We start from the raw sequence: 22765 nt of genomic DNA, 5'->3' as shown, positions 1-22765 counted from the left end.
TTTTTTGTAGAATTGCTGCTTTTAAGTTTAAATCACACTCTACTACCATATTGAAATGAAGGTGGTCCTGATGTATGATTGATATCCATTCTAGCTAGCTTGACCGTTTCAGTTGTGGAGTAGTTGTATAGGCATCTGGTTGCATGTGGCTCAGTGGTTGTCAAAGCATGATACAAATGTGAAAATGCATGACTAACTTGGATAAAAGCAAGATATTGGGTTTGAGGAAGAACAATGTATCTTTGCCTTTTCCTAACTCTTTACAGATGTTTGAGGCCATACATATTTGATCTTTCACTCTAACACCATTATGCCACCTTGTGTCATACTTTGTCAAATCTCCGCTAGAACCCCTCAGACTGTAATGAATCTTGACAGTGTGACTTCACAGATATTTTGCCTATAAAGTAGTATGTCAACACATCCTTCTGTTTCAGTGAGGTGTGCTGAGCAGCTATGAGGGTGGGGGGCAATCAAGTTATTTGTTCACGTCCCCAAAAGAGTTAAGCATAAATTATGAATATACCCTCTATACACTTAAGAAAACTACACAATGGAAGCAAATGTTAACAGGTGTTTGACTGTTCACAAGAAGTGTAATTATCCTGTTCGGAAAGTTAAGTCTAGCAAGAGGGTATGCCGCTGCTCATTAGTAATTGACGTCTCCCCCAAAATTGGTGAGCTAGCAAGCACATCTCCGTGTGACGCTTATCAGTTACATTTTCTAATAACAAACGAAACAACCATTGGGAAAAACTGAAAATAAGACCAGAACATTAACCACCCTTAGATGTTAGCATGTGTGCTGTGTCGCACGAAGTGACCGAAAGAGTATTGAGAAGGAGAATGGGTATGTTGTTTCTCTGACGTCATTACTCGGCGCCTATGTCGAGTTGACAGCTGTGGTGTGACAGAGTTTCTTAATACATTGTCGTAATTTTCCTATTATCACGCCTTTATAGTGACTTAATGTAACGTGTAAGGATTTATAACAGATCAACACTCATCGATATGCCTTCTGTAAGGCATACAAGGTTGCAATGTCAGGTGTTTGTTATACTAATAGGAGTGTGCGCATGTTTCAGCGATGTGGACCCTGTGTCCATTGCAACTGCGACAGGAATGCAAACAAATGGAGATGCCTTTAAAATCGAGGGCCGTGCGATTGTACCTGGAGTGAGACTACAGGACTGGATTTCAACAGCACGTGTTATTGTGGAGGGGGAGGAACACGTCGGGTTTTTCAGGTGTGTGCGTGCGTGTGTGCGTGCTTGCTTGCTTCTGTAGTTTGCGGAGATAGTAAAGCAAGCGGCGCTGTATAATAATGAATCTATTAAAACAATTAAGAGTAATAATTCACATTGTAACGTGTGTGGTTCTTAACTGTCGTTTGCATCCTGTAGAGTTGATGGAATCTTCACTGTCAACGATGTGCCAGCGGGATCCTACGTGGTTCAAGTAGTTTCACCGTTGTACAGATTCGAACCTGTCCGAGTTGATATCACAACCAAAGGCAAAATGAGGTATGCCTCAGTCTGGCAAGTAGGCCATGATACATATAATTGATGCTGTTATAGTTTATTTTGAGTTTATTCCGTTCTGTTTTACAGGGCACGCCTTGTGAATTACATCAAACCATCTGAAGTAGTTAGACTTCCTTATCCCCTCCAGATGAGGTCTATAGGCCCGCACTCATATTTTGTGAAACGTGAGACCTGGGGCTGGTCTGATTTCCTCATGAACCCAATGGCAAGTGAAACTACCGTACTGTTCAAACCATCAAATAACGTTTAGAGGACAACTGACAGTCAGTTTGGGCTGGATTTGCACAGTTGTGACATGTTCTGATTTATTTTAGGTTATGATGATGGTGCTTCCTTTAGTGGTAATTGTCCTCCTACCTAAAGTTGTGAACACGAATGATCCAGAGATGAGAAGGGTAAGTGAACATAAGTTTCATGTGTTCAGTATGCTTAGTATAGACCATATGTATATCTATTTTTGTTTTGTGTTTTTGCCATTTATGTCTAGTTTTGGGTGTTCATTGAGAGGAAGTGTCAATATGTTCACGTCCACAGTTTTTGGAGTACAGTAAGTGTTTGTCAGTGTAAGCCTTTTCCTCTTTTATTAGGAAATGGAGCAGTCAATGAACATGCTCAATCCCAACCATGAGTTACCAGACGTCTCCGAGTTTATGACCAAGCTCTTCTCCTCAAAGAGCCCCACCAAGACTGGAGGTGTTGTTGGTCGGGTTCCGAAGGGCGGGGCGACAAAAAGGAGGTAGCGCTGACCTCTGACCCCTGTGCCCTCCCTCCCCCGACGAACCGCACCTGTGTATCTCAATCCTGCTCCTGGCACAGGGAACCCCTCACTAGGAAACATGAAGTCCTTAAAACATCTCAAAAATGAAGGAAAATTCACCTTAGGTTCCCTCTGTAAACCATGCAATACTTCTTCATTTGTTATAAGAGTCCCTTAATTTAGTAACGCAGTGTCTTAATTTTTCACTAATCTGTTGGTATGTGGTAGCCAAGCCCTTAATTATAACTGAATCCTTGGCTTGCCTCCCTAAAACTTAAGGTTGATCACTGTCTCTGGAACTGCCTCTCCGTATTGCACTCAGTTACAGCATAAAAGTGTCAAGCTGTAAGCTTAAAGCTTAGCGTAGGTCAATCCTGTTCTTAAGGTTGTATTATTTTTAAGGCACATAGGAAACAATGATGTTTTGAGTGTTTTTGACCCTTAGCTTTTTAGAATGTTTTTGTTTCCACTCATGATTCATTTTTTGGCCTTTCTCTGGATTTATTTGAAATTTGTCAGCAAACATCACCCATCACCTCCCTCCATTTTGACCTCTACCGTTGTGTTGCCTTTGAAGTCATCTTCCCTCTATAGAGCTTTACAATCAATGATGTGCATTGAGTTTACGTCCTTGTGTGTGCCATGCATAGCATAGAATATGCATACAATGCAGAGGTGCCAATGGTATAGGACTGAGAGTTTTCTGCCTATTAATGCTGGATAGAAGAAGAGAGATTTACCACTTTACTAATAATAGCTATATGACTTCATAAAGGAAAAGCATTATTTACATTATTTATTAACATAAACGTTGCTGAAGTGTGGAAGTTGAATAGATGTCACTTATTTAATGCTGAGCTAAATAAATTATTTGAAATAAGTTTTTCCTTTTTGCAACACACTGAAAGTGAGATAAATGGGAGTTTATTTTAAAAATATGCATGTAGTCAGAAGCAAGTCAATTTAGGAACTAGTGTGTGTATGTGTATGTGTGTGTGTGTGTATATATAGTATAAAACGAATTACTATTATGTGTGTAGGTGCGTGCGTGCGTGTGTGCGCGCTTGTGTGTGCACACGTGTGTGTGTGCGCGCATATGTGTGCACACGTGTGTGTGTGCCACATGTCTGAGTGTGAGTGATTGAGTGGGTGGGAGAAAGGCATTCACCATTAGAGGGTCAGTTTAACATGTCTCAACTTGGTTGAAGATCACTCAACCAACACTAATGCCAGTGCATACTGAAACCAATAACCCATACAAGTACTTAATACATACCCCCAACCCACCCACCTCAATCGGAGGATGTACTAGTCATCCACGTTGAACAAACAATGTAATTGCAACACTGCAAGTGCAATGTCTACTTTGTCACAGAGAAAGATAGAGAGACAGAGAGAAAGGAAGAGAAGAAATGCTCCCAATAAAAGCAGATATAAAAGCCTTAAAGCATGAAGTAACTCTGTGGTGACACAGATAAAGCCAGGCTTTAACCCTTGGTGTGACGTGAAGCTAAGGCTGAAGTCCAGCACTGATAGGACCAGAGTGACGAGCTGACGGCAACTCACACACACACACACACACCTCTTATGGACTCTGAGTCTTTGGTTTAGGGCAGACACACTTGATCGCTTCCTCAGACGCAGCTGGTGTTTGGTGTGAATGAATGAGAACGGGCACAACTTCACAGAAGAGCATTGATTGCCACGCGTAGCAGCTAGCAGAGAAGGTAAGCTTGTGTGTCTCCCCACCATTATTTACACCAAGAAGTCTAGCAAGTCAGTCTTCTGTTCCTGGATAATCAGTAGAAGAGTTAGATTAGTCAGTCACAAATAAAAAAATAATCACTTTCATAGAGAACTTTATTTTCATCACAGAATTGGATATTTAATTTGAATGAAGGAAAGTGTTTTTTGTTGAATAAACTTTGTAGAGTAGCCTAAGGTGTTGTTTTATGAAGTGTAAATTACTGCTGGACTAAACTCATAATCTGATCATCTACTGTCTGCAGAGATGTCTGATGTAGTGTATGTTATCACCCTGCATTGATCTTCAGTGGAGATGTGCTCTACCCTAGAGAAGATAATCAACTTGTCCTGATCTTCAGTGGAGGCGTGTGTTGTGACTATTTTGGTGCTTTGCTTTGCTGGTTGTGTTGTGACTGTCCCCAGTGTATCTAGTGTCTCTACGGTTGATCCAGGGTAAGTTGCAGCGTCGTCTGGGGGGGGGGGGGGGGCATCACTGGTGCTCTTGCTGTGTTGTGTTGTGTGAAGTGTTATCTCATGACTATCTGTGGCTATGTCTCTGGTATCTCCAGGGTTGTTCCAGTGTAAGATGCAGTGTCGAGGGGCCATGGTGCTGCTCCTCTTGGGGCTAACTGAGGTGTTGAGCGCTGAGCCCCCCGCCGCTGAAAACCTCCATATGCTCTCCCCGGAGGAGCACAAAGCCATCCTCAACCTCGGCCAGAAAGGTAAGGGCCCCGGGGTGCACACATATTCACGCCAGAATATCCGCCATTGTGCTCTACTGATAAAGAGTAGGTGTAAAGGTGAATGCAGTAATAATTAATAACTTGCAGAAACTAATGTGACTCTGTTCCAACATTGATCCACCGGCTTGTTGTGTGGTTTGTGGTACCTTACGTGAATAATGGTAACATTTTAGGCTCTGGAGAATAACAGTGGAAATCTGTATTGCATCACTGAACTTCTGATGTTGATAAAAGTCAATAGCCCTGTGTCTGCATTTTGAGTGTCAGTCCAGTACCAGACATTTGGTTGCACAGAATGACATCATAAGTTTCTCATACAGAAACAATTAATCTGAATAATGATTCCACTATTTTGGGCCTCTTCTTATTTTTATTAAGAATCTTTAAACATCATCCCTTGATTCCTTGTTAATTTCACTGTTATCTACACTGTTATCTACTATCTACTATGAATATCTACTACTGGCCTGCTGATGTCATTCATTGGAAATGGCACTGTCAAGTCTCTCTCAGTAATACTAGTTTGTTTTGACTGAATCAACAATACTGTACTACAGTAGTCTGAAGTCTACTACATGCCCTCATAAGGCTGACATAAAGTGTCTATAGAACGTGCTTTACATATCGCCATAGAATTTAGAGGTTGTAGACTCCCATTGATAGCTGATAAGAATCAATGGTCTGAGTGACACACAAAGACCTTCTGTCCAGCAACGCTGGCGATTCTCATACACCTTGTGAGTGTGTAGTTCACACCCAGACACAATTAGGTGGTTGTCTGTACCTGTGCTAGAGTTCACTAGTGAGGCAGGGTCACTGGGTTCATTCCTTGGATGATAACATGTGGAAATGAGTGTATTAGGTCAATGTGGCAAAAAGGCATCTTATCAGTGTTTAATATTGTATGTCAAGTCAAGTCAAGTGTTTATTGTCGCATGCACCAAATTGCTTCAGCGCAGCGAAATTCTTAAGACTTGGCCGGCAACATCTACGCAGTATGTATAGTATGATTTGCATGTTCGTCCCCCTTTTTCTCCTTAATGCCAATCATCATACAGATGATTCTATATTCACTGATGGTCCATCAAAATGACCATGGAAGTCGTTCAAATATTGTGTCTTTCATCATGTTTTAGGTCTCTCCTTAGCTCAGGCTGCCAGATAAATGAAGTTATTGTCATACTGCCTTACAATGCCCAGGCACTGGGAGCAGTATTGGTATGCAGGGCAGCATCACCTATAATTACTGAAATTGATTTCATAATTACAAAGGCCTTGACAGAAAAAGTGTGGGTCACTAAGAGAGAGCAAGGAGAGAAATGAACAATTCATGTAGTGGTGACAGGGCCAGGTAGCCTTGTGCTAAAAGGCTTTCTATAGATGTGAATATTGTGTTTGTCAGTGCTTTGCAAAGATATCAATGACAACCTGTAAATGTGACTGTTGTGTTTGTAAGTGCTTTGTAGGGACATCAGTGACCATCTGTAAAAATGAATATTATGTATTCAGTGCTTTCCAGGGACTTCAATGACCATCTGTATCTAAAAATATTTGTTTGTGTTTGTCAGTGCTTCCCAGGGACTGCCATGAGGTATGGGAGAGCTCAGGTGGGCAGGCCATGGACGGCATCTACCTGATCCAGCCAGCGGACTCCCGCATCTCAGCCTACTGCTCCATGCAGGACGGTGGCTGGACCGTGGTGCAGCACATCACTGTCAACAGCAGTGTGGATTTCGACCGCACCTGGGAGGAGTACAAGCGAGGCTTCGGGGCCCTCAGCGGCAACCACTGGCTGGGGAACCAATACCTCCACCAGCTGACCTCTGGAAACGTGCGCTACAAGCTGGGTGTCAAGCTGGTGGACAAAGACGCCGTGACCAAATTTGGCGAGTACGACCCGGTTCTGCTGGAAGGTGAGGAAGCCCAGTACCGGCTCCGACTGGGCCTCTTCCAGGGCACGGCCGGCGACGCGCTCACCCAAGACACGGAGAACTATCTCCACGACAACCAGAGGTTCACCACAAAGGACCGCGACAATGACAACTACTTCCAGAACTGCGCCCGGCTGGAGTTCCAGGGCGTGGCGGGCGGAGGCTGGTGGTACGACGCCTGCGCCGGCGCGAACCTGAACCGCCGCAACGTCATCTACTGGCAGAAGGACTGCAACAAGGAGCACCTGTGCAAATACGCCTGGATGATGGTGAAGCCGTCCGAGCTGATCAAAGTGGTCAAAGTCAAGGGGGAGTGTGGCAAGGATGAGCTGTGATTGCATTACAATGAGGAGCCGGGATGAGGCGAGGCGAGACGAGCTTGATTTAATCAGGTCGGGTCGCCAGTGTGTGGGCACTGAGGGCGGATCGATCAATAGAGCCTCGTGATGAAACGGAAGCTGATGACCCTCTTTAAAGCCTCGCACTCGCTCGTCCTATCAGGGTTAATTAGTTTGGGTTGACTTTTCACACATCATGTTGATTAGATTTGTGATCAAGAAAGCTTTGAGGTGTGAAGACAAGAACGGATGGGATGAACTAGACTAGTGCCACACTGGAGACATGTTTTTTTGCAATATACAGATTTATGTTTTATATATAAAAAATGAATTATAATGCACAGAAATACATTGAACACTAAATAAAGAAGGACGATATCCACTAATTCTCCTAGACGGTATTTAGTAGATTGTGTCCTGAATGGAATAAAAGAAACGATGCATCAGCACACATACTGTAATTACATCTACATACTGTCTTCCTTTTCAGATATGCTAGTCACTTTTTGTGCAAGTTTGAAATGGTTCATAGGCATAATACTGTCAACACCAGCGACAAAGAATATCCAGTCATCACTGAAAGCAGGCAATGCATGAAATGTGCTATTTTTCATGATTGGGGAACAGTAGTTATATATGCATTAATGTACACAGTTGATATTTTAATACCTTTCTCAGCTTCACAAAACATGGGTGTGGCGATGAAGCAATCAAAATAAAATGTCCTCTTTTGATCAGGAATGGTACATAAACCTTTCTTTTGTAAATTAAACAAATAAAACAGAGACATGTCGTTACATCTTTGTTTTTGGCAGAGGCTAACTGAAGCTCAAGCAACCATACAGGTTTCGGCAATATTTTACGGCTCCATACAATTTCTCACATTTACCAGCATAACCAGGCTTAGAAAATTCACATTGGTTTTATTGTACATGAAATAACACTCTCTTTCTGGGCATGTCAAAATTACTGTTTTCCCCCTCAACTCTTTCTTTATGTCTGTCTCCAAAAAATGGCACTGTTGGAAGAAGGCTTTGAGTTGCGCGAGTACAATCTTCACAGCATTCAGCACAGTTAGCAGTAGCTCACCTAATTCACACGCAAGCAAAGGTAGCCCTTGGATGTTAGCGTGGTGATGACTTGCAGCCGGGCGGTGACAATGAACTTTGACAAAACTACATTTGATGCTTATCAGTATGTGCTTTACGCCTCTGGAACACAGTTTATAAGTGCACCAACAACATTGCAGATCCAAAAGAGATAGTGTTTTGAGGACTTTACACTTTTTACTTACATGTCTTATATTTGACCAGCTTTCGTTCCGATTCACATTTCTTCCCCCCTCAGTAATGGAAGTGGTACACAGACAGAACAGTTGCTGTTCTCTAGGCTCAGTGGTAATCTCACAAACACCCTTTAAACAACAACAATAACAACAACAAGGTCACAACTTCCAGTATTCAACAGCACTTGTCTCCCTCAGTGCATCCCTACATATATAATAATCAGAGGATGCTTATTGATCCAGGTGCTTGAGTGAGCCTATGACGGTTTCACGTGAGCTTGGTGTTCACCACCGGGTTTGGGCCGTACCAGTAGAGCTTCTCCTCCACCCGCTTCCTCTTCCACTGGCAGAGCAGCAGCATGCGGAAGGTCTTCTGGAAGGTCTTGTTGCACAGGGCGTAGCACATGGGGTTGACAGTGCTGTTGACGTAACACAGCCAGTAGCCCAGGTGCCAGACCGAAACAGGGATGCAGTCGGAGCAGAAGGTGGAGATGAGCACCATGATGTTGTACGGCGTCCACGTGAGGATGAAAGCCAGCAGGATGGCGCTGAGCGTTTGCGCCGCCTTGCGCTCCTTGATCAGCACCATCCTCTTCCTTTTGGTCATCTGGCTCTTGAGCGTCCCGTCCGCCGGCTTTGAGGAGGAAGAGGTGGACGGGGCGCTCATGGACTCTGCCGATGAGAAGGAGGAAGCGCCCTTGGTGTCCCCGTTTTTGCTCAGCTGCGGCTGCTGCTGCTGCGTATGGTGTCGACGGGGGGTGTCGCTGTCATCGGCACCGACGTCGCCAATGCTGGTCTCCTTGATGACAGGTTTGAACTTGTAGGAGACGCACTTCTTGCTCTTCTGGGAGCCGCTCTTGAGCGGCGATGGGAAGAAGCTGTCCTCGTCGTAGCTCCTGAGCTGCTCGCCATCGCTAGTTGCTGCCGCCGCCGCCGCCGCCATGGAGCACCTGTTTTCCAAGCAGGCCTCGTTTCTAAAGGAAGGTTGGAAGATACCCCCGGGGGACACGGGACGCTCCTCGTCCTCAGAGGACGCGTAGCTGTTGAAGGTGGTCAGCTGGTCGGTTTTGGACCACTCGTCGTTGGATATGGCTGCGGACTTGGTAGCGTTGCTCCTGCTCGAGGAGGACCAGGACGCCTGGTTGCGGTCTCGCGTGGTGCTGTTCAGCTGCTTGCAGTTGAAGCAGGACCTGATGATGGTTTTCTGGGGCTTGGCGTTGTTGCTCGAGTCCATGGAAGAGTTCATGCCCTGCAGCTCGGCCAGGTCCTTGGTGCGCCGCTCCGTCTCTTTGTAGATGCGGCAGTAGAGGATGGTCATGATGGAGACGGGGATGTAGAACGCGGCGATAGCCGTGCCAAACGTGATCACCGGCTCCGAGAAGAACTGGATCTGGCACTGACGCTCGGGCACAGTCCGCTTGCCAACGAAATACTGCCAGCAGAGGATAGGCGGTGCCCAGAGGATGATTGACACCAGCCACGCCAGGCCGATCATGATCCCTGCTCGTTTTGGTGTCCGTTTGGCTCGATACGTCAAAGGCCTCGTGATGGAGAAGTACCTATCGAAGCTGATGACGAGTAAGTTCATGACCGATGCGTTACAAGCCACGTAGTCTAGCGCTAGCCACAAGTCACATGCCAAGCTACCCAGAGACCAGTAGCCCATCAGTATGTAGGAGGTGTATAGGTTCATGGAAAACACACCGATGATGAGATCAGCGAATGCCAGGCTCAGCAGGTAGTAATTGTTCACCGTCTTTAGCTGGCTGTTTACCTTAAAGGACAGCACCACCAGAACATTCCCCACGATGGTTATCAGACTGACGATGGCCGACACCGTTGCTATGCTGATGACTTCCCACAGGCTGTGTGTGGCTGGGTGAATGTCTGATGAATTGTCATGGGTGGAGGAGTTGTCTATGTTGCCCACCTCCATGTTTGCTACAGACCCTAAGTGCCTACCGGGCACTCATTTGCTGAAGGTGTTGTATGCAGTCTTCCATCTCAATAATGCTCTCCTAAAAGAGAAGAGAAGAGGAAATTAGCAGTTAAGATAGTGCCTTAGGGATATAGTGTCAATTACGGTGCCTCTTTCAAATCACTTTTACTTCACAATGTAGCCACTAGGGGGCAGGATTGATCAACATGAATCATGCAGCCAGACACATAATGTGCAGAAAACCACTAAGTCTAATAAAGTCTGTTTGTATTAGCTAAGCACACAAAACAGGGAATGATTTAATTTTGTTCTTAACTTGTTGTTAGCATTAGTTCAGCCCTTACACCTTTTTTTAATTTAAGATAGTAATTCATTTTGTCCATGAAATGAGCATTTTATCTGCAGACAGTAGCCAGAGAGGGATTAGAGCATCAGTGTTTGTTAATTTAACCTTTGATATTTTATATCAAACCACCACTGCTCACACTCAAACATCTGCCATAATTAATCTATTTGATCATTTTGATTTATATACAACCCATCAAAATGACTTCTGACTCTTCACTTCATCAAAAGCTGGATGAAGACTCAATTTCCTTCTGATGGTGAATTTGACATTGAACAAGCTGTGTGGTGTGTGTGAAACTATGTCTGTTGTGTCCGTGTGCAGAGAGGGACAGCGATGGCACAAAACAGGCTCTTTGGGTTTTTGTTTCCAGGGAGACGGCCTAGTGATTGCCTGCGGTGTGACGAAAGCCGATACCATTTAAGGTACTGAGAAGGCGCCACGGGGAAAACACACACGCAGTGTCACACACACAGTGTCACACACACACACAGACACGCTGTACAAAACAGAAATGGCCCAGTCATGTCTGAGCTTTCAGCTTGTTTGAACTGGGCCACACATGCAGCAGGTGTTTGCTGTACAGTCAGCCAGGGTCGGCCATCAGGGAGCTGAACCACTCATGTAACATGGACAGCCGTATTAGAAGGGTCAGTAGACTGGAAGACACAGAGAGAGAGAGAAAGAAAGAGAGTTAGAGAAAAAGGAGAGTGCTGGTGTGATTTGTGTTTTTTTTTTTTGTGGGGAAAAATTCCTGATGCCAGTTATGCTGGTCTTGACACATTTTCCACCAAGCTTGTAAGAAGCCTTACTTTCAAGGTGTCCTCTGGAATATTCCTATCCCAAGGCAGCTTTGCTTGAGAGTGTTTACAGTATATACAAATGGCATTGTGTGACTCGGATATGTTAATTTCTTATTCAGCAGTTTTTCTGGTTTACAACTTCTAATCAGGTACTGTTTATTTAACACTAAGTGTAGAGAGAGTTTAGGATGTTAAAGATGCAGTCTGCAATTTGGTTTCAGTTTTTGCAAAAGGCTGTTACTATTTGAGCTTAACCGCCAATCAACTTATACTCCTCCAATCTGTGTTGATTGGCTGGGATCATTTGTTTTCCATTTGCAGAGCCAGGACTGTGTATGAGTTCTTATTTGACCGCTAACACTCAACGGACAGGTAGAGGACCTTGAGGAGCAATTTGTTGAAATTGAGAAAAAGTGTATGGGATTAGAATCGCGGACTGTACCCTTAAAGGCTTCTCAAATGCAACAAGCCTCTTCAGAACTAAGGCATTCTGAAGAAAAACAGGCAAAACAAACACCTTTTCAAGACCGGTTTTAGTTTTAGTTCATTCAATTCAACAAACAAGACAAGCCTTGGGGTTAACATCTCAACATGCAGAGGCCAAAGAAGAAACCAAATCTCCATGTCACTGTACTGAACCCTGATCTCCAGTCAAAAAACACTCACACACACACACACACACACACACACACACACACACACACACACACACACACACTAGACCCTCTGAGTCATCCAGCCTTTCCGTGTCTGTACCCTGTGATGGAGCGATCTGTCATCACGTCAGCCCCACACTGAGGCATCATGGGAAGCCATGCTCCTGTACTCGCCTTCCACCGCCGGGCGCCGCGCCCTCTCAAAACAACCTTTCGTTTTGAGCAACTCCCACTCCACTCCTATTCCACGGGCACACACCCCTGCCTGTCAGGGGTGGGTGGGGCAGGGGGGGGGGGGGGGGGGGGTTAGTGTGAGACAGTGAGATCAGGAGCGTCCAGAGAATGAAATGCTGCGTGCTATTGGGGGGGGGGGGGGGGGGATGTTGCGGGGGAGAAATCTTGCCTCGCCTTCAGCCCAGTTACCATGACATTTCAGATCACTCATGCAATCAACATCACAGCAGAGGCCCAGGTACCTCTTGATGTGTGTAGCTTCTCTCTCTCTCTCTGTGTGTGTGTGTGTATGTGTGTGTTTTGATAAATGTGGGCCTGTCATTTTAGATGTGCAATTCATCTCTCTTACTTTCATTCTCTCTTTGTCTCTGTATTCCCCTGTTGCCTAGCACCCTCTCTGTCTTTTAGTCTTCATCTGCTTTCCCTGTTTCTCTCTTCTTTACTTTATTCCTTTTCTTTTTCCTTCTCTCTCTCTACCCCCTGTCACACACACACACACACACACACACACACACACACACACGCACATACAAACTCAGACATACTCTCTGACGATCCTGGGTGTCTTCCATAGACAGCAAAAACACTTTTCATGGTATGCTGTGAAGGATTTTATTTTGTTGCCATCCCTACTATTTATCTCTCTGGTCTTGACTTCAACCCTTGTTCGTACACTGGTGTGGTAGAATGTCACTGGCTGACAGCAGAAACTGATTTACACACCACAAAGGGATGTGAGTGGTGCTCCAGTTTATAATTTTTTTAAATAATTTTTAAAACACATTTCTTTATTGGTGAAACCACAACAATAAGCCACAGGTGAAATGAACCAGTCTCTCCGAATGTAAAATAAATAGAACAGACCTCAAAGGCTGACAGTTTCAATTCCTGCTATTTGAATTATTTATTTTTCCATTATACTGTCACAAATTCAGCCCTAAAGGAGGCTGATGTCTACCATTTAGCTGACACCAGAACAGTGAAAAAACGATTTTTGCCGACACGTTCACACTGCATATATTCCAGCAAGGGGACGCCAAAGCACTTCTCAGTTCCGATGAGTCATAACTTGTGTCACACTCTACTCTTCAACTTCCTCTCAGCTAAAGTCGGTGTCGTTTGGTGGTTCTTCGAAAGTGTCTAGAGGTTTTCAGCACTGCCGAAGTGGCTTAACACGGTGGTTGGGAGGTTGGTGTTCTTAAAATGATCGGTCGGGAGGAGGCGTGGGTCGTTGTTTTCTCTCTCAGCTCCCCCTAGTCAGGAAGAGAATGAATAAATTATGACTGGTGTGTCTCTGTGTGTGTGTGTGTTTGTGTGTGTGTGTGTGGTGTGTGTGTGTGTGTGTGAGAGAGAGACAAGCATTCTTCCATCTCCTGACTCACAACAAACTGTCCCTCACTGAGAATACACTCACTAGGGAAAAAAAAGGAAATTGAAAAAAGATTTTCAGACTCCTCTCTCTTTTGTCACGCATGTGTGTCATGTTTCCTGTCTGTGTCTGTTGTTGTGTCTCTTCTTCCATTTTTAACTTCTTCCCCAATCACTCATTCACCGATCCAGAGGGACACACTTTAACCACTCACATAAAATATATGTGAAGGATTCTGGATTTTCTGCCAGTCCTGGGCCCTGGCAGTGAGCCTTAAGATAGACCAAAATGATGATTTTCAAAAAAAAGCCCAGGTATCAGGAACACAGATATAGGCGCCACCCTAGACGATGCAGTATACTTACCTCGGCCTAGTCCTTACTGCATCAAGAAGTTGCAGCAAGGCAGTGAATGCAGTGACGGTAAATGACAAAGAAAAAGCCCACAGGGCAATCTATACAATACAAAAAAAAATTCACTATACAAACACCCCATTTACAATCTGGTGCCATATATCCCACTTCATAATCAAGCCTATTGTGCTATATGGAAGAGAGGCCTGGGGCCTCCTCAGAATGCATGATTACATATCTTGGGATAAGCATCCAGCTGAAGCCCTACAGGCAGATTTCTGCCGATATACTAAGTATAAATAAGTTCAATCAAAAACACCCAACAATGCATGAAGGGCAGAAGAGCTTTATCTTTTCAAAAACCAACCTTGGAATTCTGGATGCATCTCCATTCCAGTCCCAAGAACACACACACACACATTTGAGGCATGGAAAACCCAGGAGCTGAACCCCAAAAAGAGTCCTCTGAGCCAGCTGGTACTGAAGCTAACTAACTCAGTAACAACTCAACAACACACTCTCATGCACACTAAGCTCAGTCCAGTTCTGCTTCCTAAACACCAATTAGCGTCAACAAAACCATGAATCAAGCAAAAGAAGACTATTTGGAACATTGGACAAACCAAACTAACAACCAAAGTAGAATTAACACCTATCTAAACCTAAAAAGAGAATCTAAATGGGCAATGTCTCCTGTCTGTCAGGAATATGAAGCAGAGCAGGGTTATGAAGTTAAGGCTCGGTGACCTTGCCTCGGTGAACCTTGCCGTGGAAACAGGCAGACACAGGAAAACCTGGCTGCCAAGAGAACAAAGAGTATGGAGAATATGTCATTGCCAGGCAGAGATGGTTAAGACAGGAGAACTTTCTTCTACACTGTGTAAAATATGAAAAATGAAGATAGATCTTTTTCATTTAAAAAATATTTGAACATCTTCACGACAATGAAAACATGCTAATGCTTCTTGGTGAAGACCCTTCAGCTGCTTTGGCAGCACAGTGTGTTTTAAAATGTGACGATCTGAGGAACACTAGTCTAAAGTACACACACACACACACATTTATTTGTCTCCTTCTTCTTATTACTGTCATTGTTGCTATTTAATTTCATTACTGTTTATATTCACATTGCTGTCATTTTTTATTCTCGTTATATTACTCTATTGCTCTAGCTTTGGCAACACTGTATCCAAACACTTATGCTAATAAAGAAACCTTGATTTGAATTTGAGAGAGAGGGTTTCTTTCAATGCGGTGTACCTGTCTCTCAGTGTGTCAGCTTGTGTCTCAGACGGTTGAAATCGGAAATGTTCCAAGTTTGTATCTGTCAGCAACACGCCACCCCTCCAAAATGTCCAAAATCTTTAGGCGTTCCATAACAGGTGGTCAATATAGGATCTCAAGGTGTGTACATACTGCCGTTCAGTGATGAAACCTCTCTGCTCCTGTTTTCATCCAACATGCAGTATACCTGTCCCTGTGTGTGTGCGTGTGTGCGTGTGTGCGTGTGTGCGTGTGTGTGTGTCCATTTGTCTCTCAGACGTCAACACCATAAATCATTTACAGCCACAAAGCTTTTGGTACCCATTTGTTTTTCAAAGATACTGTACCACCCTGACCTCTTAGTGCTGCCGTTATGGAAGCCATAGATCCAGATGGCATCCTCCCAAAAACTCTATATAAATAGAGAGCTACCATGCGCATCACTCCTCTCAGACCGTATGGAGGACAGCTCTCCTGCATTACACAGATGGGGTGGAAGAGAGGGGCTGATTCTTCAGGTCTTTTGCCTTAAAAGCTTAGAGTGATGGAGACGGAGAGGAGTAGGGTTTACACAGGAGTCACAGAGGACAGTTTCTTTTCGAGGGCCATCAGGCTTCTCAATGGACAGTGATTCACTTTCGCCACTTTATTCACTTGCCACTTTATGCAGTTTACAGACACTTTTAACTGCTGTTTGCACAATATGTTTACTATATGTTTAGTATATTGTATTTTATATTAGTATATTTAGTATAGTTAGTATATTTAGCATACTCATAGTTTTCTACGTTAGTATAGGTTTATTATTTTTTGTTTAGTTTATGTTCAGAGTATTCATTTATATGTTATGCTATGCTAGATTGTTGTGCAGTGTCTGTGTTGTTGTGTGCATCTGACAATAAAATCTTTCTTTTCAACCTTCTCCATTCCTGGTGTAGGCATATCAGCAGACGGTTTGAATACAAATAAAAGCAGAGAATCGGGTAAAAGATGAAGCGTTGGTGCAGGAGATTTGGTGCAGTTTAGATGTTATGACAGCAAATTGATTTGATCTCGTCTCCTCTCCTTTATTCTCCTTTTTTCACTTCTATTACTTTCTGTTTTCTGTTCTGATCGGATGGCTTGCAGTTGTGCCATCATGCTTTAGAGATGAAAATGATTCCAAATTGATGAAAGACTTGGGTAACTTCCAGAGTTATCATATGTAGGAATTTTTCCTCACACACTGGCACGCTCAGCTTTTTCTATTCTCTTCTATGGGCATGGGCACATACAATATATGTGCATCACTTTGTGTGTGTGGAGGTGTGTGTGTGTGTTTCGTTCTCTCTCTCTCTCTGTATGTGTGTGTGCGTGTTAGAGAGAGAGAAAGTGTGTGTGTGAGAGAGAGAGAGAGAAAGAGAGAGAGAGAGAGTGTGTGTGTGTGTGTGTGTGTGTGTGTGTGTGTGTGTGTGGAAACTGGCTGAGGGCTCTGTGCTTGGCTGTGTGCTGGCCACATGCGTGCCTAAGGTGAGTGTAGTGACCCATGCTGTGGAGCTGTGCATAGCTGGCATTCTGGGGCTGGACCTGTGCAGGGATGCTGGTGTGCACGACCAGAGAGAGATGCATTACTCCCACTGGGACACAAATCAAGGCAAAAGTCTGCACAAAAACAAAAACAAAAACAACCAAACAAAACAGACCAACACTGTGTCCGACATGCGCGCCACATCCATACACTCCGCAACCTCGCTCTCTCTCAGACACACACACAACCCCCTTCCCACACTAACATTCACTCTCTCTCACACACATAAACACATAAATACATGTACACACACACACTCACTCACACACACATATACACTGACACACTTTCTGCCACATATACATGCACAATCAGTCTTTTTCTCTCTCTCTCTCTCTCACTCTCTCTCAGTAACACATCCCCCCCACACACACACATGCTCACGCTAACATTCACTCACTCCACTCTCTCACATAAACATAACACATAAACACATGCAAACAGACATACTGTTGTACTAACTGATCAGGAACATTTAAAATCATAAGCAACATCCTACAGAATCCCTTGCCCCTTAGCATAATGAGCAACAACAATGAAAAATGCTTGCTGCTGTTTTATGCTTTTTTCCCCCCGCATCATTACATTTCTGCCGCTAATTCCTCCATTAGCACCGATGTATCTCAGTGCCTTCCATATCCAGGGCCTAATGATACTTCATGCACCGCAATGTGTTGGAATAGGGATGACATGTCATCACACTGGCGATCGTCTCTCACATTTTATCACCAGGGTGTGGTGATTATGATGGCTCATTGAGCCACTGTTTCTGTTGCTGGTGCTGACTCACCTATGTGTCTATGGAACCATTCGTGACTGAATAAGGGAGTGGGCCTCTTTTGGTGTTTTATATATTAGCAGTTTTAATGGCAGCACCCCAAATACTATTTCATGATAGCGAGCCAGTTTGCCTTTCTTCTCCTCTTTTCTTTTTCTTCAGATGGGGTGGGTGGGCAGAGGGGGTTGTTTGATGATTGTGACTGGAAAGTGGTGAGGCTGGACTGAGGGTCTAGGTTCTGTTTACTGAACATGGTGCCTATCCAGCTTTAGAGCTTTGTTTTCAGAGGGCTATTAGTCTTTGTGAGGCTGAGCTGGAGAGTAAACAAAGATTTTTCCTTTCTTTTTTTTTCCCTCTTCCTGTTTGTTTGTGTGTGTGTGTGTGTGTATGTGTGACAGTGTGGTTGTGTTTGTCTACATGAGAGAGAGAGTGTGTGTAGGTGCGTGTGTGTGAATGCCATATACAATGTTTTTCGTGTGTGTGAGAGAAAGTGTTGCGTGCATGTGTGTTGAATTTGTTGCCTGTAATGACGAAATACACTCTCTCTCTCTGTGTATGTGTGTGTGCATTTGTGTTTGTGTGTGTATGCGTGTGCAACCGTCTCTCTCTCTCTCTCTGTGTGTATGTGTGTGTACATTTGTGTTTGTGTGTATATGCGTGTACGACCGGACTCCCGACATGCAGACCTACAGGATATACCCCTGCTAAAAGGGGATCACAAACAGGGGCTTAAGGACATTGGCCACAAATTCAGCTTGACAACTCAATTCCTCACCACACTCCCTGCTTGCCTCCTCTGGCCCTATTAAGCTGATGTATGAAACATGGCTGAGATGCAGTCAGGTGTCAAATATGGGCTCCGAAATGTTGGCAGCGTTCAGAACTCCACTGCAGTGTGACCCAAAGGATCCACATTATAGCCGGACATTCAGAGGTGTCCACTGTTTCAAAAGGTTTTTATGCTGTGCAGTTTTTCAGCTCACTCAAATGGGGCATAGATTGTCGTATGATGACCACAATAGGCCATATGTAAAATCTAAGAGCCATGGAGGTACATTTCACCAAACATGACAGCATTGTTTTTCATGTAAACACATAGTACTAAACGATATATCCTTGTGTTTCTCAGAAGAAACAAACCTGGGCTGCCATGTTTTTGATGAGAAATTGGATTTCATCAAGCCAGTATCCTTCTCCATTTCTTTATTTTTATTTTTTTTAAGGGGAATAACAGTCGAAAATCTCCCACCGCTGTAATTTACGAGCTTTGCGGAAAACTTTTGTGTTGGTCAGTCGGTCTTTCATTTTGACGGCTCCTCGTGTATTGAGTGTGTTAAACGACCTTGCGCGACACTTCATCTCTGTGGAACGCTCCAGTAAGTTGAAGGACTCTGGAAAGACTCGTTAAAATCACGCTTCAGTGATTAAGCCCTTTTTTTGTCATCCCTAATCACATCTGGGCTAGACCAGGGGCCTGAAGAGTGTAAATATCCCTTTAGGTGAGGGTTGGAGCTCCAAATCCTTTCAAATGGCTCTACGTGTGCAGTGTAGTGTGTGTGTGTTTGTGGGTGTGTGTGTGTGTGTGTGTGTGTGTGTGTGTGTGTGTGTGTGTGTGTGTGTGTGTGTGTGTGTGTGTGTGTGTGTGTGTGTGTGTGTGTGTGTGTGTGTGTGTGTGTGTGTTTGTGTGTGTGAGAGACAGAAAATACATGTATGAGTATGTGTGCTCATGTGTGTGCTCAAATACACCGTTGTCTGTCATCATATGTGTTTGAGTCTGTTTGTGTGTGTGTGTCTGTGTGCGTGTGTGTGTGTGTGTGTTTGCATGTGAGTAAAAGCATGTATTTTGTAGCATTTGATCTGTGTGAAAAAAACATGTGTTAGCCTGTTAGTCGATCTTTCCCAGCCTGCCTGACTGATTTTTTTTGCCTTTGTGATGTAATGTACTTGGCAAAGGTGTACTAGCATAATAACATAGTGGCGTGGCTCGCCTCCGTACCATTCAATTATTAAGCTTTGTCCCTCCGTGGAGAACTGCACCATTATCAGCTTTATGAAATAAAGATGCCCAGTTGGCCCATTTATACATTCCAAGGCTCATGACTCAATTTAAATATTAACACACACACACACACACACACACACACACACACACATGCCACGCTCACAAACCCGCCATGGCCGCAGACCTAAAAATACGTCCGCAGGAAGGAATTGAAAGCCTAATATTTAATTCTGCCTGTGCTCCGAAAAAAAGAACAAGAAACGATTTCACAATCTGGACCCCGCCTGAGGACACCAGGAGGTCAACGAGAGACTGAACACTTGATGAGGTGGAGGTGGAGATGGAGCCGACGCCCTGTGTTGACCCCCACATCTCACAGCTCTGACGGGGCCGCATCCCCCCGCTAATGAAGAGCCTGGGCAGAACTCTCATACTGTGTACCTCAGAACGGGCAGTTTTTCATTTTCATTTAAATTTTTTATTTTCTTGTTCTCCACATGCATATTCTACTACCCTCAGGCCACTCTTGCTCTAGGGAGCATGAATCAGTGAGAGAAGCAATAAGATGGAGGGGGCTGGGTGGGGATGGGTGAGGGGGAGGGGGGTAGGATGGGGAGGGGTTGTGAAAGAATGAAAGAACTCAAAAAGATCAGAGCAATAACCACAATTGATGTAAAAATTTGACAAACAGGTGTTTCTCTGAAAATAAGCAGTGGGTGAAGAAGTATGTGTGTGTCTGTGTGCGTGTGCGTGTGTGTGTGTGTGTGTGTGTGTGTGTGTGTGTGTGTGTGTGTGTGTGTGTGTGTGTGTGTGTGCGTGTGTGTGTGAGTGTGAGTGTGAGAGAGAGATATGGGAAGAACGAATTTCTAAAAAGGAAATACATGATGAAAAGAAGTCATAGATGAATTGCTTATTTTCTATTGGCCAGATGAATGAATGGACAAGAACAAACACCTGAATTCTGAGCGTTCAGTCACAGAAATCCTTAAACACTAAACTAACAAAGAAAAATGATCGAAACTCCACAATATTTTGTTATATTTTGAACACTTACTTTCCTCTCATATTACTGTAATAATGTAAAGCCACAAGGTCCCATCTAACACTTGCTTTATGTCACAGACTATTTAGTCACGACCATCCGACAGTCATGTGCAGTCGAGTGTTTTGCTCTCGTCTCTTCTGCTAGAAATGCTCTTGTCTCCCTGCCCTGTGTGGGGATCTTTAGACTGTGCCCCCTCTCATTAGTTTAAAAGGCAACATTAAATATACATGCACAGTCAGACCTTTCAGATGCATGGCTGTATGTAGCATCTTTTTACGTCCACGCATGCATTAAGGCCAAGGTTCTGTGCGTTTCGCCACCTAAAGTGAGTCATCCATCTTTCCAGAGAGTTAAGAGCTTCGGTCAGAACAGCCAGGCATACTTACGGACAAAGCGTTGCCAAAGTGTCCACCATCTGTACCGGCACGGAGGGATCTCCCGGTGTGTGTGCCCAGTGGTCGGGTATTCATGGTAAATCCTTTTCTTTTTAAGTCCTTAGCTTGACGTCGCCGATGAAAGGGGGAAAAATTACACACAACAGACTGACAGCTGTTGTGGAGAGACTCGACTCGTGAAATCCCACTGATCTGGGTCTTCAGTGTGGATAGATGTGAAATCCATCCTTTCAAGAGGCAAAATCCAAACCAATCACTTGGATTTTAAAAATCCAAACCAATCACTTGGATTTTAGTCCAAAAAAGAAGTCGCTTTTAGTCAATACCGTACAAGACAGGCAGTTTGTAGAAGCCTCTGGCAGATATAGAGTGTAATGGGGAGGGGGGGAAAGAAAGAGAGAAAAAGAAAAAAGAAAAGAAGTATCCACAAGTTGCCAGGAGCCCCTGAAGTACGTAGCGGCTGTCAGTGCTGACAGGTTGAGCGCTATCAGGTGTGAGCCGGAGACACAGATAACTTTCCTCCCCTCCTCCGGCTCTCTGACTCTCTCTCTCTTTCACACACACACACACACACACTGCCTGTCGACCTCGCTTAGTGAGGGAGGGAGAGAGGGTGAGGGAGAAAGAAAAAGTAGAGAGAGAGAGAGAGAGAGAGAGAGGGAGCAGCCCGGGAGCCTTGTGGTGGTAGCGGCTACTGTGGGTAACACTCTCTCTCTGCTGTTGGCTACTGCTGCTGCTGCTGCTGCTGCCTCTGCTGTGAGGGGCACTGCTCTCTGCGTCTGCTGCTACTGCTGCTGCTGCTGCTGCTGCCGCCCGCTCGGACAGACAGACGCAGATGTAGCTGACACTGCTGGCTGTGTGTGTGTGAGAGAGAGAGAGAGAGAGAGAGAGAGAGAGAGAGAGAGAGAGCGAGAGAGAGAGAGAGAGAGAGAGAGATTCCCATAGGGCAGAGTGGGTCATCGCGTTTCAGGACAGTGAGCATGCAGCATGCACAGTGAGAGAGGGAGAGAGTGGGGGGAGGAGGGAGGAAGATAGAAAGAGGGGGAGGAGGGAGGAAGAGAGAAAGAGGGGGAGGAGGGAGGGGGAAGAGAAAGAGGGGGGAAGAGGGAGGAAGAGAGAAAGAGGGAGGGAGGGGGTGGGGGAGGTAGGAACAGAAAGAGGGAGAAAAGAGTAACTATAGAAGTGTGATGAGGAAAGAGAGGAGAGAGAGGATGAGAAAAAGAAAGAGCAGGGGTGAGAGGAAGAGAGGGAAAAAGGGAAGGAGAAGGAGGTATAAAAAATGAGAGACAGGGAAACAGATGGGAGAGAGGGGGGAAGAGAAGTGTGATATTAGAGGGAGGAGTAGATTTCAGAGTGGTGTTTGGAAGGTAAAAGAGAGGACGGGTGTGACTGGCTTAGAGGAGTGGAGGATGGAGAGAAAATCAGGAGTTGAGAGAGAAAGAGAGAGAGAGAGAGAGAGAGAGAGAGAGAGAGAGAGGTGGCAGAGCAGAAGGTGGAGCAGTGACAGTGCTGGGTGAGAGGATACAATGCCATTCACAGCCATGGTACTGAAGTTAACCCTCATGAGGCTCTGCCACCATCCCTGGCAATCACAGACAGGAAGGCAGTGATAATATTAGTGTGTGTGTGTGTGTGTGAGAGAGAGAGAGCGAGAGAGAGAGAGAAAGAAAA

At 44.7% G+C, this 22765-nt stretch overlaps 3 protein-coding genes across 5 annotated transcripts; 2 read left to right on the top strand and 1 right to left on the bottom strand.

Annotated features, from left to right (window-relative positions):
• Nucleotides 1-858: 858 nt before the first annotated feature.
• Nucleotides 859-3181, top strand: LOC105908255 (ER membrane protein complex subunit 7-like). The gene is made up of 5 exons (XM_012836733.3): nucleotides 859-1247; nucleotides 1404-1523; nucleotides 1611-1749; nucleotides 1859-1939; nucleotides 2132-3181. The coding sequence occupies exons 1-5, from the start codon at nucleotides 1012-1014 to the stop codon at nucleotides 2282-2284; spliced, it is 729 nt and encodes a 242-aa protein (XP_012692187.2). The 5' UTR covers nucleotides 859-1011; the 3' UTR covers nucleotides 2285-3181.
• Nucleotides 3182-3379: 198 nt separating this feature from the next.
• zgc:194887 (uncharacterized protein LOC571819 homolog) lies at nucleotides 3380-7844 on the top strand. Of its 3 annotated transcripts, none has more exons than XM_031580685.2 (4): nucleotides 3380-4028; nucleotides 4356-4500; nucleotides 4617-4769; nucleotides 6359-7844. In XM_031580685.2, the coding sequence occupies exons 3-4, from the start codon at nucleotides 4634-4636 to the stop codon at nucleotides 7054-7056; spliced, it is 834 nt and encodes a 277-aa protein (XP_031436545.1). In that variant the 5' UTR covers nucleotides 3380-4028; nucleotides 4356-4500; nucleotides 4617-4633; the 3' UTR covers nucleotides 7057-7844. The 3 variants fall into 3 exon arrangements, with proteins under 3 accessions (XP_031436545.1, XP_042565707.1, XP_012692212.1); XM_042709773.1 differs by having other exon boundaries at nucleotides 4311-4500; XM_012836758.3 differs by lacking the exon at nucleotides 4356-4500.
• A 95-nt stretch (nucleotides 7845-7939) lies between these two features.
• Nucleotides 7940-22075, bottom strand: chrm5a (cholinergic receptor, muscarinic 5a). The gene is made up of 2 exons (XM_031580684.2): nucleotides 21086-22075; nucleotides 7940-10362 (listed from the first exon to the last, which is right to left on the bottom strand). Exon 2 carries the CDS (start codon nucleotides 10278-10280, stop codon nucleotides 8613-8615), a length of 1668 nt encoding a protein of 555 aa, XP_031436544.1. The 5' UTR covers nucleotides 10281-10362; nucleotides 21086-22075; the 3' UTR covers nucleotides 7940-8612.
• Nucleotides 22076-22765: the final 690 nt, after the last annotated feature.

Source organism: Clupea harengus, chromosome 14 (genome assembly GCF_900700415.2).
Source record: "Clupea harengus chromosome 14, Ch_v2.0.2, whole genome shotgun sequence".
Lineage (NCBI taxonomy): Eukaryota > Metazoa > Chordata > Actinopteri > Clupeiformes > Clupeidae > Clupea > Clupea harengus.
This window is presented reverse-complemented; position numbering and strand designations above follow the sequence as displayed.

Excerpts from the sequence above, each read along its gene's own strand:
- chrm5a (XM_031580684.2), bottom strand. The coding sequence starts at position 10,280 with ATGGAGGTGGGCAACATAGACAACTCCTCCACCCATGACAATTCATCA.
- zgc:194887 (XM_012836758.3), top strand. The coding sequence starts at position 4,634 with ATGCAGTGTCGAGGGGCCATGGTGCTGCTCCTCTTGGGGCTAACTGAG. Across the intron at positions 4,770-6,358 it reads CCTCAACCTCGGCCAGAAAG|TGCTTCCCAGGGACTGCCAT; the intron begins GTAAGGGCCCCG and ends TGTGTTTGTCAG.
- LOC105908255 (XM_012836733.3), top strand. The coding sequence starts at position 1,012 with ATGCCTTCTGTAAGGCATACAAGGTTGCAATGTCAGGTGTTTGTTATA. Across the intron at positions 1,524-1,610 it reads ACAACCAAAGGCAAAATGAG|GGCACGCCTTGTGAATTACA; the intron begins GTATGCCTCAGT and ends TCTGTTTTACAG. Across the intron at positions 1,750-1,858 it reads ATTTCCTCATGAACCCAATG|GTTATGATGATGGTGCTTCC; the intron begins GCAAGTGAAACT and ends GATTTATTTTAG.